We start from the raw sequence: 15564 nt of genomic DNA on the forward strand, positions 1-15564 counted from the left end.
TATATCAGTGATCAGTCCAAAACCTTGCTTACTTTTATTGCCTCTGCACAACTGACCAATAACTGCATGAAGTGAAAATTACTGAATTTGTTCAAGGCTGGTCTCACCCTGCATTCATAGCAATACCTATGGAAAATATTTGGTAGATATCCCACAAAATGTTATCCACGTAATCTTGAATGCAGAATTATTAAGACTAAAGCCAAATCATACACAGGGAGTGGAGGGGAATGGGTCCAACCAACAGAGAGCTTTCAGACATGTCAAACTGACATGTGTTGCAGGCTTTGGGAGGAAAATGCACATTTTGGTAGGATGTCATTAGAACTGTTGTGTGAACACGCCAGTCCGCCCCACAGTACCGCAGGATTTCACAGCGATCTCCTGTCCAAGCACTGTTGTTGAAGTGTCAGTGGATCAGTAAATGACCCAGATGGTGTTTCCCTCTTCCATGTGTCTTTCTTAGAAGGGAGGTCTTGGAGGTGTTTGCATGGACACAACTGGCTCACATCAGGCTCACGGGGGTTAGTCGACTTTGGTAATTGTGGTTTTGAGACAAGTTGCTGTCAGAGCTCCATTTAAGATGAAGATGAGATGCTTGTCAGCTTGTTTGTTTCCTTCTGACTTCAGTAGTTGTGTTCTTAGCTGACTGCAGCCATGGAGGAGGTGTGTGTTCAGTTCCCCTCACTTCCCTGTTGGCTGTGGTTGCAGGTAAAACATCACATGTTTGACTCCAGCTAACAACGAGGCTGGTTGCATTAAAACAACACATGACTGACCTTTAAAACCCTTTCCACCCCACTGACCCTCTGTTGGTGAGCCATTACAAACTTGTGTTGGACAGCCAAATGCTGAATCCATAAAAAAAATAAATGTCATTGACATTTTGATGGAATAGTGCGACCAAGGAAGTATTGGGCTTAAATATTTAACTCAGGGTACTTCTCAAGTCTCTTAATTGTCGTTTCCTCGCTCCTCGATCCTCGCTTGAACCGGATGTTGTTCTGCGCTGCCATATTGACGGCCGTCCCAAAGCTCTAATGTAGCTCGGAGGAGCGAGGTGCGAGGATCGAGGATGGAGGGACCTCGGAGGAGCCACGAGAACAGACTTCCAGGAAGTCTTTTAACGGCCGACACGCCCCCTCATTGTTCATCAGTCATGTGATTGGATGCTGCAGCCGATCGGACTGACTGACTGAGTTTAACACCGAGTGAAGACTGATCACAGAATAAACTCAAGCTTTATATTTGATTCGGTTTCTGATTCAACATCTGGTTTAAATAAATGTTCATTGCAGTCTGAACAACAAAGGACTACAAACAACTTTCTTCATTTATTAGAAAGATTTGTGTTTTCATGATCTGATGTTTCCCTCAATAACCTTATTATGAATATAATTAAAGTCAGAGAGTGCTGAGAGACGAAACACTTTCTACATCATTCCTCAGTGATGAGTTTTATCATTTAAGAGAAACAATAATCATATTCTGGGTTATTTAATAATGACGTCACAGTCACAATTTCAAAACGTACAGATGCAAATAATTCATAAATAAGACGATCGCATTGCGCCGGTAGAAATGGATCCTGAGCTTATAAACAGAACACAGGACACAGTTTGTTAACAGACTACAGAGAGAAACACTCTACAGTGGTGATTACTGTGTGTCTTTATTAGTATTATTAGTTACTGTTATTAAGTACAGTGATCATGTGAACAGACACAAACTTATCAAAAGTCTCTCCAGCTGTTAAAGCAGACTGACAGCTGATCCAGCTGTGATCAGCTGATCCTCCGTCATCAGAAACAGACGTCGCTTCACATGACGCTTCAGAGGAAAGGACGTCTCATGTCTCTGAAAACATATTTCCTCGTTCCGCTCTCCTTGCATGGTTTCCTCCATGCATCCCTGGTGGGAGGGACTAAGACGCAAGGAAAGGACCCAAGTGAGGGAAACGGGGATGCAGTTAAGAGACTTGGGATGTACCCATGGTGTCAATATCATACAGCCTCAATGAAAATAGTGTGAACAATCTGATACAGAATGAGACTGTCTGTTATAACAGATTCATTACAACATTTTCATATCATCATCTTATAAGTTGATATGGCAAACAGATGCTTATTGTGACGACTGATTTGGAGTGGTGTTAGTGGAGGTCACATGTTCTCTCTCTTTGAGCTCTGTTTGTGGTGTGTTTAGCTGCTAAATGCTGCACCATGTTCACCAGCTAGTCTGCTGAGAGGCTTTTTAGAGTTCCACATGCACCGTACCAACAAGGCACGAAAGACATTCAATTAATTTTTGTATAGCCGAAAATCACAAATTACAAATTTGCCTCAGAGGGCTTTACAATATGTACACATTTGACATCCTCTTGTCCCGGGACCCTCACATCGGAACAGGAACAACTCCCCTAAAAAAAAACCTTTAACGGCCAGGAAAGAGGAAGAAACCTGTGGGAGAGCAATAGAGGAGGGATCCCTCTCCCAGGATGGACAGAAGTGCAAGTGAAGGCCTTGGCATGTGTAGAACAGGATAGTGAATTACAACACATTCAATGTAATTACAGCACATTCAATGTAATTACAGCACATTCAATGTATGACAGAACCACGACAGGAGGCAAGACCTGGTCCAGGTATAACCCGGATACACAGGAACCTGTGAGGCGAGAAAGCACAGAGACTCTGGTGAAGAAGCAGGTCAATAATGTGCATTAATGGTATCTGTAGTATGAAATAGTAATGTGAGTAATAATAACAGTGATATTAGCAGTTGGAGTCAGCAGGGCCATGGTAGGAGGAAGGACCAGGGTCCAGATGAAACCATGCTCCATGGAAACCTGTGAGGAGAGGAAGCACAAGGACTCCGGGGAAGAGATAAAATCAGTACTGTGCATTAATGGTATCGGTAATAGGATTAATAATGTTAACAATAAGGATAGTAGTAGGTGTCAGCAGGGCCATGGATGGTCGAAGAACCAGTGTCCAGATAAAACTGCGGTCATGGGAACCTGTGAGGCGAGAAAGCACAAATACTCCGGGGAAGAAGTAAAGTTAGTAATGAGCATTAATGGGACATCAATGCATACAGACAGAGGTGAAGAAGAGGAGGAGAGAGGTGCTCAGTGTAGGAAGTCCCCCTGTAGTTTTTGCCGATACCAGTTTGTCCATGAGCCGGTCCAAGGCAAGCCAGAGCCAGCCCTAACTATAAGCACTATCAAAGAGTAAAGTCTTAAGCCTACTCTTAAATGTGGTGAGTGTGTCTGCCCCCCGGACTGAAACGGGAAGCTGGTTCCACAGAAGAGGTGCTTGATAACTGAAGGCTCTGGCTCCCATCCTACTTTTTTAAGACTCTAGGAACCACAAGTAACCCAGAATTAATGGATCGCAGCTCTCTAGTAGGGCAGTATGGTACTATAAGCTCTTTAAGATATGATGGAGCCTGACCAATTCGGGCTTTGTAGTTAAGTAAAAGGATTTAAAATTCAATTCTAGATTTTACAGGGAGCCAGTGCAGAGAAGCTAATAAACCTGTTAGTAAAGACAGGTTGATATCTAATAAAGTCGTGCTAATTAATGGTAGCACTTCTTTCAGCAGCCTAGTCGGTATAGGGTCTAAGAGACAGGTGGAAGGTTTAGACGTAGACATTGTTGAAGTCAGTTTGTCAAGGTCAATGGGAGTAAAGCCATCTAAACATATATCAGGGTTTACGGCTGTTTCTAAGGTTACTCTATTTGTGGAAAGATCGTCGAGGGCAGGAGATTATTAATGTTCTCTCTAATAATTATAATCTTATCATTAAAGAAGTTCATGACGTCATTGCTACTGAGGTCTATAGGGATACTCGGCACAACAGAGCTGTGACTCTCTGTCAGCCTGGCTACAGTGCTGAAGACGAACCTGGGGTTGTTCTTATTTTTCTCTATTAACGATGAGTAATAAGCTGCTCTGGCATTACGGAGGGCCTTCTTATACGTTTTAAGACTGTCTCGCCAGAGTAACCGAGATTCTTCCAAGTTAGTGGAACGCCATGTTCTTTGAAGTTTTCGCGATGTTTGCTTCAATTTGCGGGTTTCAGGGTTATACCATGGAGCGAACCTCCTTTGTTTTACTAACTTCTTTTTTAAAGGAGCAATAGAGTCTAGTGTCCTCAGTGAGCTTGTAGCACTATCGACAAGATGATCAATCTGGGTAGGACTAAAGTTAGCACAGGAGTCCTCTGTTATATTGAAGCATGGTATTGAGTTAAATACAGACGGAATCGCTTCTTTAAATTGAGCTACGGCACCATCAGATAGACATCTAGTGTAGTAACTCTTGCTTAACGGTGTACACTCAGTTAGTAGGAATTCAAAGGTTATTAGATGATGGTCCGATAGAAGAGGGTTCTGTGGAAAAACTATTAAATCTTCTATGTTAATGCCATGAGTCAGAACCAGGTCGAGAGTGTGGTTAAAACAGTGAGTGGGTTTCTGTACATTCTGACAAACCAATCGAATCTAATAATGAGATGAATGCAGTACTGAGGCTATTGTTCTCGACATCCACATGAATATTAAAGTCACCTACAATAATTACTTTATCTGTTTTAAGGACTAGACTTGATAAAAACTGAAAAAATTCCGAATACGGACCTGGGGCCCGGTACACCATAACAAATATAACTGGCTGTATTGTTTTCCAGGTTGGGTGTGAAAGACTAAGAACCAAGCTTTCAAATGAGTTATAATCTAGTTTAGGTTTAGGGTTTAATAATAGGCTAGAGTCAAAGATGGCTGCTACTCCACCTCCTCTGTGCTCTGTCGCTGCTGCTCTGTGCTCTGTCGCTGCTGCTCTGTGCTCTGACAGTTTATAAGCTCAAGCGTAAGCGACCCTTTCAATTATCCTTATTCATTTTTTTAATTAAAAACAGCAATTGGCTGGCTGAACAGATCAGGAACTAGTGCTGTTTTGATTGCTCTAGGCTTTTTTGTACTTTTTCCCTGATCACACAACAAACATTCTTTTCTTAAGTGTTTGCAAAATGGCAACAAGGAGAGAATCAACGTGTCTCAGAGCTGCAGTAATATCTCTTTTAAACCACTATTGTCTTCATGAATCTCCTATGAGGTGGATCTTTAGTGGACAAAACAGAAAACTCTGTTTTGTTTTTCTTTCCATGTACAGCTCTAATGTCCTCTTTTCTCCACAGACAGAGACAGACAGAGGCTCTAAAGACACCATGTCCACCGATATCATGAGTCAACCTCGCAAGCCGGAGAGGAAAGGCAGTTTCTTCAAGGTAGGTGCCACTCAAAGAGGTAGGAGAGAGCAGGAGACGGCTTCATCATCTCTGCTTGTTCTGGTAAAGCTCGCTTTCTCTCAAATTGCTAAACAGTTTTCTGTTTATTTTAAAGGAAGACGTAACGTTGAGTGTCATATTCACACAATGGAAATAGGGCTCATCAAGACATGACTGAATACAAAAAGGGTCTGACTGTCTACATCGGACCACAACAAATGTTTCTAATCATTGGATGTCTTGGGACACCCTGTGTATAATACAGTCACTGTAATAATAATATTAATATTAATCATTTTAAAGGCACTATACAGGGTAAAAACGAAAATGATAAAAGCAATAATAATACAAACAAAGCAGATAAATGACATGACTACAGTACAACAAGAAGACGTTATTACGCTTGTTACTGAGGATACTATGAAGCACTGCAATGCATCAATTCCATGAATTCAAATGACAGGAGATAGTATAGTATTAATGGCATGCACTGAACAAACAGACCAGGTCTTTGTATGAACTAATCACAGCTTAACATCACCTCATTGGGCCTGTAGTTTGCTGGCGGAGAGGAAGCTGCCTACTGCTCAACTATCTGTGAGAAGCACTTCAAAGACTGTCACTAGTGATTACAGGCGGGCCTCAAACACACACGGCCTTGACGTGTAACCACACCTCACAGCCAGCGAGCCAGAACGGCAAGGGAACATGAAGGGGGGGTAGAACTAGAACTATGAATAGAAGACGAGGGAAGCTTTACTCCTTATGAGATGCTACTGAAACTCCCCACAGAAGATAGATGGCTTTAAACGTGCAAGACAGGCTTTACAATAATATACTTACTGTACTAATTAAGTTGTTAGAATTGTACATACGTAATATATAGTGCTGGGCAAGTTAACGCATTAATTCATTTACGCCGACAATTATATTGTCTCGCGTTAACGCAGTTTTCTTTCTATTATTATTAAGTGGACATTTTTAACACAAAAACCGGGCAGCGAGTGGTGAACAGCTGTGTTTGTGTGCCTCTTGTGTTGCATCTCTTACACACATGAAGATAAAGTAGTAAACACCGGCTGAATATCTATGATCAGAATCATTATAACTGTGTTATAACTGCTGCTGTGTAAAGGGAATACTGCTGCTAACAACAACCTGATGTGTTTAAAGTGTTTACACCAAATGTTATTGACCTTTTGTTCATAGACCTTTTGTTCACTACTTTTGAATACATTATTGAACTTTGCGCATAACAATGAGATTAATCGCAAAACAATCATGCGATTAAAAATTGTAATTGTTGGCCAGCACGAGTAATATATTATGCTTTATAGCAGTTATGGATACAGAGATAGTTTACCAGTGAGGGCAGCTCTCCAGCCTCTTTCTTCCTGTTAATTCTGATATTCCAAACATATACTTTCCTCATGATGTTATTAGTTAACGGTGGTTTGATTTGAATGCAGTGGGCACTTGATTTTCTGCACAGTGCCACTGTATCCTATCGCGTGTCAGCAGCAGTCTCCTTGTCAAATACGGCCTCAGTTTCCTTGTAAAGGTTACCGTAAATTTCCTGCAAGAGCTGTAGCATTTATTTTTTTGCCTTAATTTGACAGTATAGCTGAAGACTATACTGGACTATGGATAAGGTGTAGAGAGGGCTGCTGCTGTAGAGACTCAGCGGAGCCACCATGTCCATACTCTAAATATCTGCTGTGGTAAATGTGTTCAATCGTGTTTCTCATAGCCAAACCTGTTGCTTGCAGATATTGATCTCAAACACTCGTGTTTTTTTGTAGTTTTTCAATTCGTATTTCAAATTCCTCCCAGCATACTGATAATACAATATAATTTACCCTACATCTGAATCATGCCAACAAAGCCTTTTGAATTTACAAAAAGGTTCCTATGAAATCAAAAGCAGGTTGAATCCTTAAAATCCAATACACTCAGTCCGTGTCACAGACTCAGTTCAGAAGATGCTCCTGGCATTTGAAATGTTTGAGATTGTGATTCTCAAATGAGCCTTTGACAAATCAAATGAGTCAACGTTTGTGATTTCCATTGAAGCAGCTGAGGGAATTGTTTCCTGATGTAACCCAACAGAGACATTGCCCAACTAGACGGATAACTGAGAAATGAAACAAAAAAAACGAGATTCAATCTAAATTCCAAGGAAATAACTGCGTACTGTGTTCCTATGAAACAAAAGCTATCAGAACGTGTTCTTTCCCGTTCAGCTCACTGAGATTACACCCTGTAATATTTCTTTATTTTACGGAAATTGTTGCAGTCAGCGCTAACTTCAGCAACAAATACATTTCCTGTAAAAAAAGCCAACCACCCGCAGGAATAATACGACCTATATAAGTAGATAATTAAAATATTATGTATACAGTATATATATATATGCATTGTAATCTATAAAATGAGCCACAGCCCAAATCCCTTTGATCTCCAGTCCTCTATTTACTTCTGTTAAGTGTTTATTTGTCTTTTTTTCATTCTTATTTTGCATAATATATGTTGCAATAGATTTTCCCGCATTTCTTATTGTCTTTAACCATATGCATATGCATCAGATTTTATTTACACAGATTTTCTACTGAGCAATCTGTATGTTGTATATGGTAGAAAGCCACTATCAAAATCATAACATAGTAAAGTCTATTCCATCTTTTTTTTTCACATAAAAAAAACAAACCGAATGAAATATATTTTAATATTTACCACGAACACTAGCACAAAAACATATGAAGTGTAATACTTGTTTGATGGACCCACTCAGTAACGAAACCTTTAGATAGAGCTCCAATGTCCCATGGATCCTTTTACCACATATCACAGTCATACGCCATCTTTAGTCATGAATGATGTCAACAAGCATTTGAATGACACCAGATCTGATACTTTCATCCTCAAGTCTTTGATCCGGAGACATGACCGCATTCTCTATCTTTCTTTCTCTTTCTCTATTTTTAAGTTCGCTGTTCTCTTTGCATTGTTGCTTGTTTTGTTTCACCGGGTCAATGTTTTCTTTTTGCATTCTTTCACCTCTTCTCTAAGCTAGCAATCATCTGCTCTCTTTTCAAGCTTCAGTATATCCTCTAAACTGGTCTCATGAGAGACGTCAGCACTTTCCCCTCTCAGTCTGGACTTGACCTTCTTTTCAACACGCTTCTTTCTTGGTTTCCTCTGCGCATTCTTTTTCTAGCAGAGCCGTATCCATTCCGTAGTCTTCCTCCACTACTTCTCGACCACTTTCTTTTCTTCAAACATTAGGCAAAGTTTCTCGTCCTTTGAGGACCATTTTTAATTTGTCAGGCTTAATCAGCTTTTGTGTATTGATCTTGACACTCTATAGTGGAAATCAATCAATTTCAGACCAAACTTTGGGACCAGCTGGTGACTTGCTGAGGTCGGGGCATTCTCCCAGTGACACCAGATGAAGTCAAGAAATAGTGACTCATTTTCTCTTTTTGGTTTCTTTCATTTCTGAGAACCTGACTTGATGACCTGCCATTTTTTTAAATGTATAATTATTTCACAAGTTTACTGTTGAAGTGGTTTGTTAAAGCGGCAATTTATAACATTCACAATGATATTGTCAGCACGTTTGCCGTAGTTTGTTGTTTTTACTCATTGATTCTTTTCATGGTCTGGTTTGTGTATGCATTAAATGTGAAAGTGTATTACTGGGCTTATTTAGTTACCTTCGAACAAAACCAGGCTCGCTGTTTTCCTCCCGTCTCCAGTCTTCATGCTCAGCCAACATTTACAGCTTCTGACTGTAGCTTCATATTTAACATGCAGACATTCCCCACAACCATCTTGAACTCTTCCTTTAAGGGGACTCTCACTTTACTTTAAGCTAAAACAAAAAAAAGGCTAAGAACCTCAAAAACATTGTTGATATGACATTTAAAAGTGACTTTTCAGTAAACGGCTTAAAGAACAGCTGAAAAGCAGATCATTTGCAACATTTGAAATAGAAACCTCAGTGGGTTATGTTATTTAAACTTGAAGATTTTGTGTGCGGTGCCAAACCAAATGTAAGGACTTGGTTTGAAATGAATGACGGCCAATAAAACTTGAAGCTACATTTGAGTGAATTAAACAATATGAGGAACATTGGTCTTACCATAAAGGTGCTAATTTTGAGCTTCAGAGCATATCTAGTGCCTCCACACAGCTCTCAGCGCGCAGACTGCCGAGTTGGCGGGTCGCAGCTAACGGCTCTTACAACGGCAGCAGTGCTGACAGAGCGAAAAGGGTTTACAAAGTTACAATGTGTCCTATCATTTATATGCGGACGATATCCAACTCCATCTGTCATTCAAACCCAGCGAGGCCTTCACATTAACTAGGCTGCTGGACTGTGTCAATGCCATCAGAGACTGGACGGCAGAAAACTGCTTACAACTCAATGACTCTAAGACGGAGGTCCTAGTTATTGCTCCAGAGGAGTTTGTCCCCATGATCAGGCAGAGTATTGGTCCACTCTCCTCTGCTGCCCATTGCAACCTGCGCAATCTTGGGATTTTCTTTGATCGATCCATGTCGTTTGACCCTCATGTTAAGCAGCTGTCCAGATCATGTTTCTTCCATCTAATATCAGTAAACTGAGATCTGTAGTATCAACACCTGAACTAGAGATGATCATACACATTTATCTCTTCACGCATTGACTACTGTAACTCACTTTTCACATCACTCAGTGTATCTGCTCTTAACCGTCTACAGGTCATCCAAAACGCAGTTCAGCAGTTTCTCTGTATCACTAAATGAGCTGACTTATTCATGTCTCCTGGGACAAACTGTTTCATACATAGAGGTTCATTCACAAACAGGCTTTTAGGAATTATTTTCTTGCCAGTGTTCCTCTTTAGTAACTGGTTGGTCAATGGGAAGTGGTTAGGCTGAGGGGAGATTGTGTCTCTCACACACACACACACACACACACACACACACACACACACGCACGCACAAAACTTAAAGTTTGAAGAAATAAGAGCCAGTCCAAAAGTAGAACCGCCTGAACACATCGCCTGAAAGCACCTCCACAGACACACGACTCTGAGCTGTTATCATTCTTCAAAATGAACGTGATGTTCCTCTTGTCTTCTTTGTAGTTGATCGACTCCTTTGCCTGGGAAATCGGCACACTGAAGAAGGAAATGGGGGAAAAGAAAGAGCCTGAAGAAGACCACAAGACAGATCCACTCCTTGGGTGAGTCAGTGTGTCTGCACCGAGTACAGTTTTCTGTGTGTGTACATACATAGTTTTCTATGTCCTAGCCAGCATTACCGTTTGATTTAATGCAGTGCTGTTCCCCATGACCACCAGCAGAGAGCACTCTTTAAAGCCCTTAAATGTTGTAACATGTGAAATTAACATATGTACGCGGCCGTCACCGAGCTATGTCGGGTATCAGCAGATAGCGTGACAAACTGTGTAGTGGGTGTGTGTTCTGATGTAGGCAGATTATTATACCAGTAGTAATAATAAAACAATGTGAACAAGTACATTTACTTCCATTTTACTTCGACTATATTTCAGAGGGAAATGATTATTATTATTTTTACTACATTTATTTACAGCTATAGTTGTAACATAAAAAACATGCATACGGTTCCAAAATATGATGTAGTGTTATTGGCACAACCACCCAACAGTATAAAGCAGTAAAGAATTAGCTCCACCCCTACTACACCAGTAGTGATATAATATCTAATAGTATAACACTCACAGGAACAGTTTTGGGGCTTTCAAAAGAAAGTAATATATTAGATTTTTATTTTATTTTACTAATGCGCCTGTGTGTGTTTGTGTGTGATCTAGCTACGACTTGGACGGATTTCAAAATTTACCAGGAACTTCAGAATTTCCTTCGAACACAAAAATGATCCAATGCTGCAGTGATAATACCCCTGCAGCATTGCACTTCATCCAAAGGTTCTGAAAGTGAGACTGAAGGCGGAGCATTGCTGTTATTGAGCTGCTTACAAATATGGTTTGGGCATGACGGCTCATTGGATCAAGTCGGGCCGATGTGTTCAGTGGGCGTTGAGTCATTCCGTCAGAAATCAATAACTTTCTGACCACACCCCTTTTCATTTGAACACTTTTTTTTCACACATGTTAACTAGGGGTGTAACGGTTCACAAAACTCACAGTTGGGTTGGGTACGATACAGTGGAGCCATGGTTCGGTACGGTTCGGTACAGTAGAAAACTATAAATGCCAGAGAAATGTACTTGATTTTAAAATATATTTATTCATTACAACTAACATCATGAAGTTATTCTTTGACTTTGAACAATGATGGAACTATACCTGAGTGACCCATCTTCTGGGGTGTCTTCTTAGCAACACATAAGCATAAAAAACTAAAACTGCTCCTTAATGTTATGTAGTATTGTTACTTACATCTTGCAAAAGAGATTTTTAATCTCAATGGGACTACCTGGTTAAATAAAGGTTTTTATTTATTTAAATTTTTTTTTTTTTAATCTTTATTTTTTTTCAAACGTATTCGGTTCGTCATGCGTACCGAACCGTGAGCCTCGTACCGAACGGTTCAATACGAATACGCGTATCGTTACACCCCTAATGTTAACGTATAAGACAGAGTGACAAAGACAGCTCAAAGTTAACCGAGCATCCTAAAGACACATTCAACATTCACACACCGCAGGAACAACTACGGGAGCAATTTGGGGTGAAGTGTCACACACATCGACATGGACTAGCAGCGGGGATCGGACTCTGATTGAAGGACCACCCTGTCATGCCACTGAGCCACAGTCGGCCCTCCCAACCAACATCTCCTGAAGTGTTCTTGTCGGTTGATTGTCTCCTGTGCTATTTTAACGCAGGGCTCACTATTTTTTACAAATGTCTATTTTGGTACAGGAACATGAAACAATTCAAGTACTCCTTGGTACCAAGGACGAACAATTGAAAATCAGCGCTCAGCTTCAATCACTGATGTTAAAAACCACAAACAAGCCAGAAATCTAGGTGTAGTTATGGATTCAGACCTCAACCTGAACAGCCATAGCAAGACAATTACAAAATCAGCCTACTATCACCTGAAGAATATATCAAGGATTAGAGGTCTTATGTCTCAACAGGATTTGGAAAAACTTGTCCACGCATTTATCTTCAGCAGACTGGACTACTGTAACGGTGTGTTTACAGGTCTCTGTAAAAAGTCCGTCAGAAAGCTGCAGCTGATTCAGAACGCTGCAGCTCGAGTCCTCACTAAGACCAGGAGGGTGGATCACATCACTCCAGTTCTGAGGTCTTTGCACTGGCTTCCTGTCCAACAAAGAATTGACTTTAAAATCCTGCTGTTGGTTTACAAAGCACTGAATGGTTTAGCGCCAAAATACATCTCTGATCTGCTGCTACCTTATGAACCATCCCGACCCCTCAGGTCGTCTGGGACCGGTCTACTTTCTGTTCCCAGAGTCAGAACTAAACATGGAGAAGCAGCGTTCAGTTTTTCTGCTCCACATATCTGGAACAAAGTCCCAGAAAGCTGCAGGTCTGCTGAGACCCTCAGCTCATTTAAATCAAGATTGAAGACCTTTCTGTTTGCTGCTGCCTTTAATTGAACCACATTCAATTAATATATTCATCAATTTCCTGCATTTCTGCATTTTACTACTGCATTTTATTTCTTACACTGTTTTTTAAATCTCCTTTTCTTTTGCCTTACGTTTTGATGCTTTTAATGGTTTTATGTGAAGCACTTTGAATTACCTTGTTGTTGAAATGTGCTATACAAATAAACTTGCCTTGCCTTGCTCCAACTTAGCAACTTGACTCACCGAGTGTGTTTTCTCTGTATTTATTGTTATGAATAATATTTGTATTATTCTTCACTAAGCTTACTTCTGTAGCTGCCAAGATTTTTAACTCGTATGTATTTTGGTGGAAATATACTTTATGTGGTGAGTCCAAGGTTTGTAGGTTCAAATAATCGTAAAGTCTGTCATCAGCTTTACAGAGATTCCATTTTCTGTTTTATTTCAACGTTATTGAGACAAGTAATCTCACTGAGACACAGGGTCTCATTGCCAAAAATAAGCAAATTATTGATGGAGATATTCCAGTCACACGTCGGTTAGTGTGACATCTGGTTGACAGTTGCCGCACCATTCGGTGGCGATATAAGAAACTACATCACAGGGATTGAACTTTTCCTATTTGTCTTATTTGTGTTTTCAGACTGGGCGAAGAGGTGGGAGGTCTCTTCCTACAGGCTTCCCCTTGTGCTGGGATCGGAGCCAGAGACTCGGGCTACGACTCCCTCCATCGGCGGCTCAGTGTTCTGGACAGACTGGTGCTAACACACGGCGTGTGGCTGCAGCTGGGCCTCAGCCACCAGGACGCCACGCGTGTGCTGCAGAGCCAACCCACCGGGGTAAGAGGACCAGCAGCCATTGGGTCTCCTCCAGTCCACACTGTTGACTTAAAGTGTTCACTTAACCCACGCACACAGGCAGAAACAACAGCTTCAAAACCGCCTCAGTCTAATGCAATACACCACAAACTACAGCCTACAAAATGATACCAATCAATTCACCTTCAACACAGTCCAACAACAGTGTTTTAGGTACTCTGAAAGTACGAGACGCACTTGATCACCTGGAAACAGGTTTATGTCGATACGCATTTCTTTTTCTCTTTGTAATCCAGACATACAGTCACAAGTGTTGAGAATTATTGTTCTTAACATAATGACATCACCTCTTTTGCAACATAATCTGCTTCATCGTGAGTTTGTGGTTTGATCTCCACAACTGTGATCTCATCGGGATTCAAATATTGCTCAGAACCCGATAAAGTTGCTGGCCTCTTTAGAATAGGAGGAAGTGCACAGACGACAACACATTGTGACATTTATCTCTCAAAAGACAGTCAGCAGAACTCCACGAAGAATGACATGGTTGTTTGAGTAAATACTGCAGTATATCTGTTTTGGTTATGGCCTTTCCTCCTCTGGCCTGCAGACATTTGTGGTGAGGAAGTCGAGCAGCCTGCTGAGGAAAGTCATATCCGTACGCATGAACCAGGACTCTTTGGTTCCCGTCAAAGACTTCCCGGTGAAGGAGAGCCAGTACAGTAAGTCTTTGTTTTTATTGTTCCTTTGAAGTGCATGAAGCTGCCAAACAGGTTTCGTTAGTCCTCCTCCTCTGGCAACATAAACTATTACAAAGTGGAACGATATGAATAGGTTATCAAAACATGTGTGTGTTCACCTCTCCTTGGTTTGCTGTGGTTTAAGGCAATAATCAAAATGATCCTCAGCTGGAATTACCGGGCTGCTGTATTAACGTGACTTAGACTTTGCACAAAGTACTTAGTGGTCACGTTTAGTGTTTGCGATTATCATACAAGTTTCAGTTATTGTGACCCACGTCTAACTACAAAGCAAGGAATCTCTGTTTGTAAGTAAGTGTGTTTGTCCTTCGCATATCTCAAGAACCGCTAATCCGTTCTACTTCACACTGCTGGGGACCCAAGGACCAGCGCTGTCAAATGAGTTTACTTTAGACAGGCTCTGTGCAGGGGCAGGGCTTCAGGGGGCCGTCACAGCCCGACTCTTGTTCACCTTCCTGCAGTCAACGAGCGATAAGCCGTTCTCAACAACGCTGTCAGCAGCGTTCTGGGGGGCCTCCTGCATCGGTTCCCCTGTGACTACCAGCAGCCCTCGTCCTCTTCGGACCTTGAAAAGTAGTCCAGGGATAAAATGACCTGAAAGTGTTGTCTGCACAGTATTCTCATTGAGGCTGTGCTCTGGAGTTAGAGGGTTATGTCATCTTATGTGTCAGAGGCTTCCATATGTCTCTGTCTGTGACTTGTTTGGCTTTCTGCTTCTTCAATCCAAATTAATAGATCAACAAATCCTATGTTCTTTTCTTCTTTGTTCTGTTCTATCTGTAGTTACCTGAAACATGGGGGTTTCCTGAAGCTTTCAAACACACATCTCACTGCTCGGACTGTGTGTGCTGACACACAAACTGGAATTTCCAAGTGCTTACCTAGTGAGAGAATGTGTTGCAGGTGAATGACGGCCCACTGCAGCCTTTACTCTGCCTTTCTTTTGCTGACTACTGGTAAAACATTGTAGGCTGTAGTCTTTGATTTCGCTCTTGTAACCTGAAGAGGACGATACAAGGAACAAAACACAGTTCATTGAGAGATGCTTCATGCTCAACCTGTTAGTTCTCGTGAGAACAGATGATGTCTTCGTCAG

At 41.2% G+C, this 15564-nt stretch overlaps 1 protein-coding gene across 1 annotated transcript in view; it reads left to right on the forward strand.

Moving 5' to 3' along the window:
* rin2a (Ras and Rab interactor 2a) overlaps nucleotides 1-15564 on the forward strand; it is a 50300-nt gene that overhangs the window by 7826 nt on the left and 26910 nt on the right. Inside the window, exons 2-5 of the mRNA XM_079279658.1 lie at nucleotides 5205-5290; nucleotides 10426-10523; nucleotides 13533-13728; nucleotides 14318-14429. Of these exons, the coding sequence (XP_079135784.1) occupies nucleotides 5231-5290; nucleotides 10426-10523; nucleotides 13533-13728; nucleotides 14318-14429 (466 nt within the window). The 5' untranslated portion in view covers nucleotides 5205-5230. The remainder of the gene's footprint in view (nucleotides 1-5204; nucleotides 5291-10425; nucleotides 10524-13532; nucleotides 13729-14317; nucleotides 14430-15564) is intronic.

Source organism: Melanostigma gelatinosum (assembly GCF_949748355.1).
Source record: "Melanostigma gelatinosum genome assembly, chromosome: 12".
NCBI classification, from domain to species: Eukaryota; Metazoa; Chordata; class Actinopteri; order Perciformes; family Zoarcidae; genus Melanostigma; species Melanostigma gelatinosum.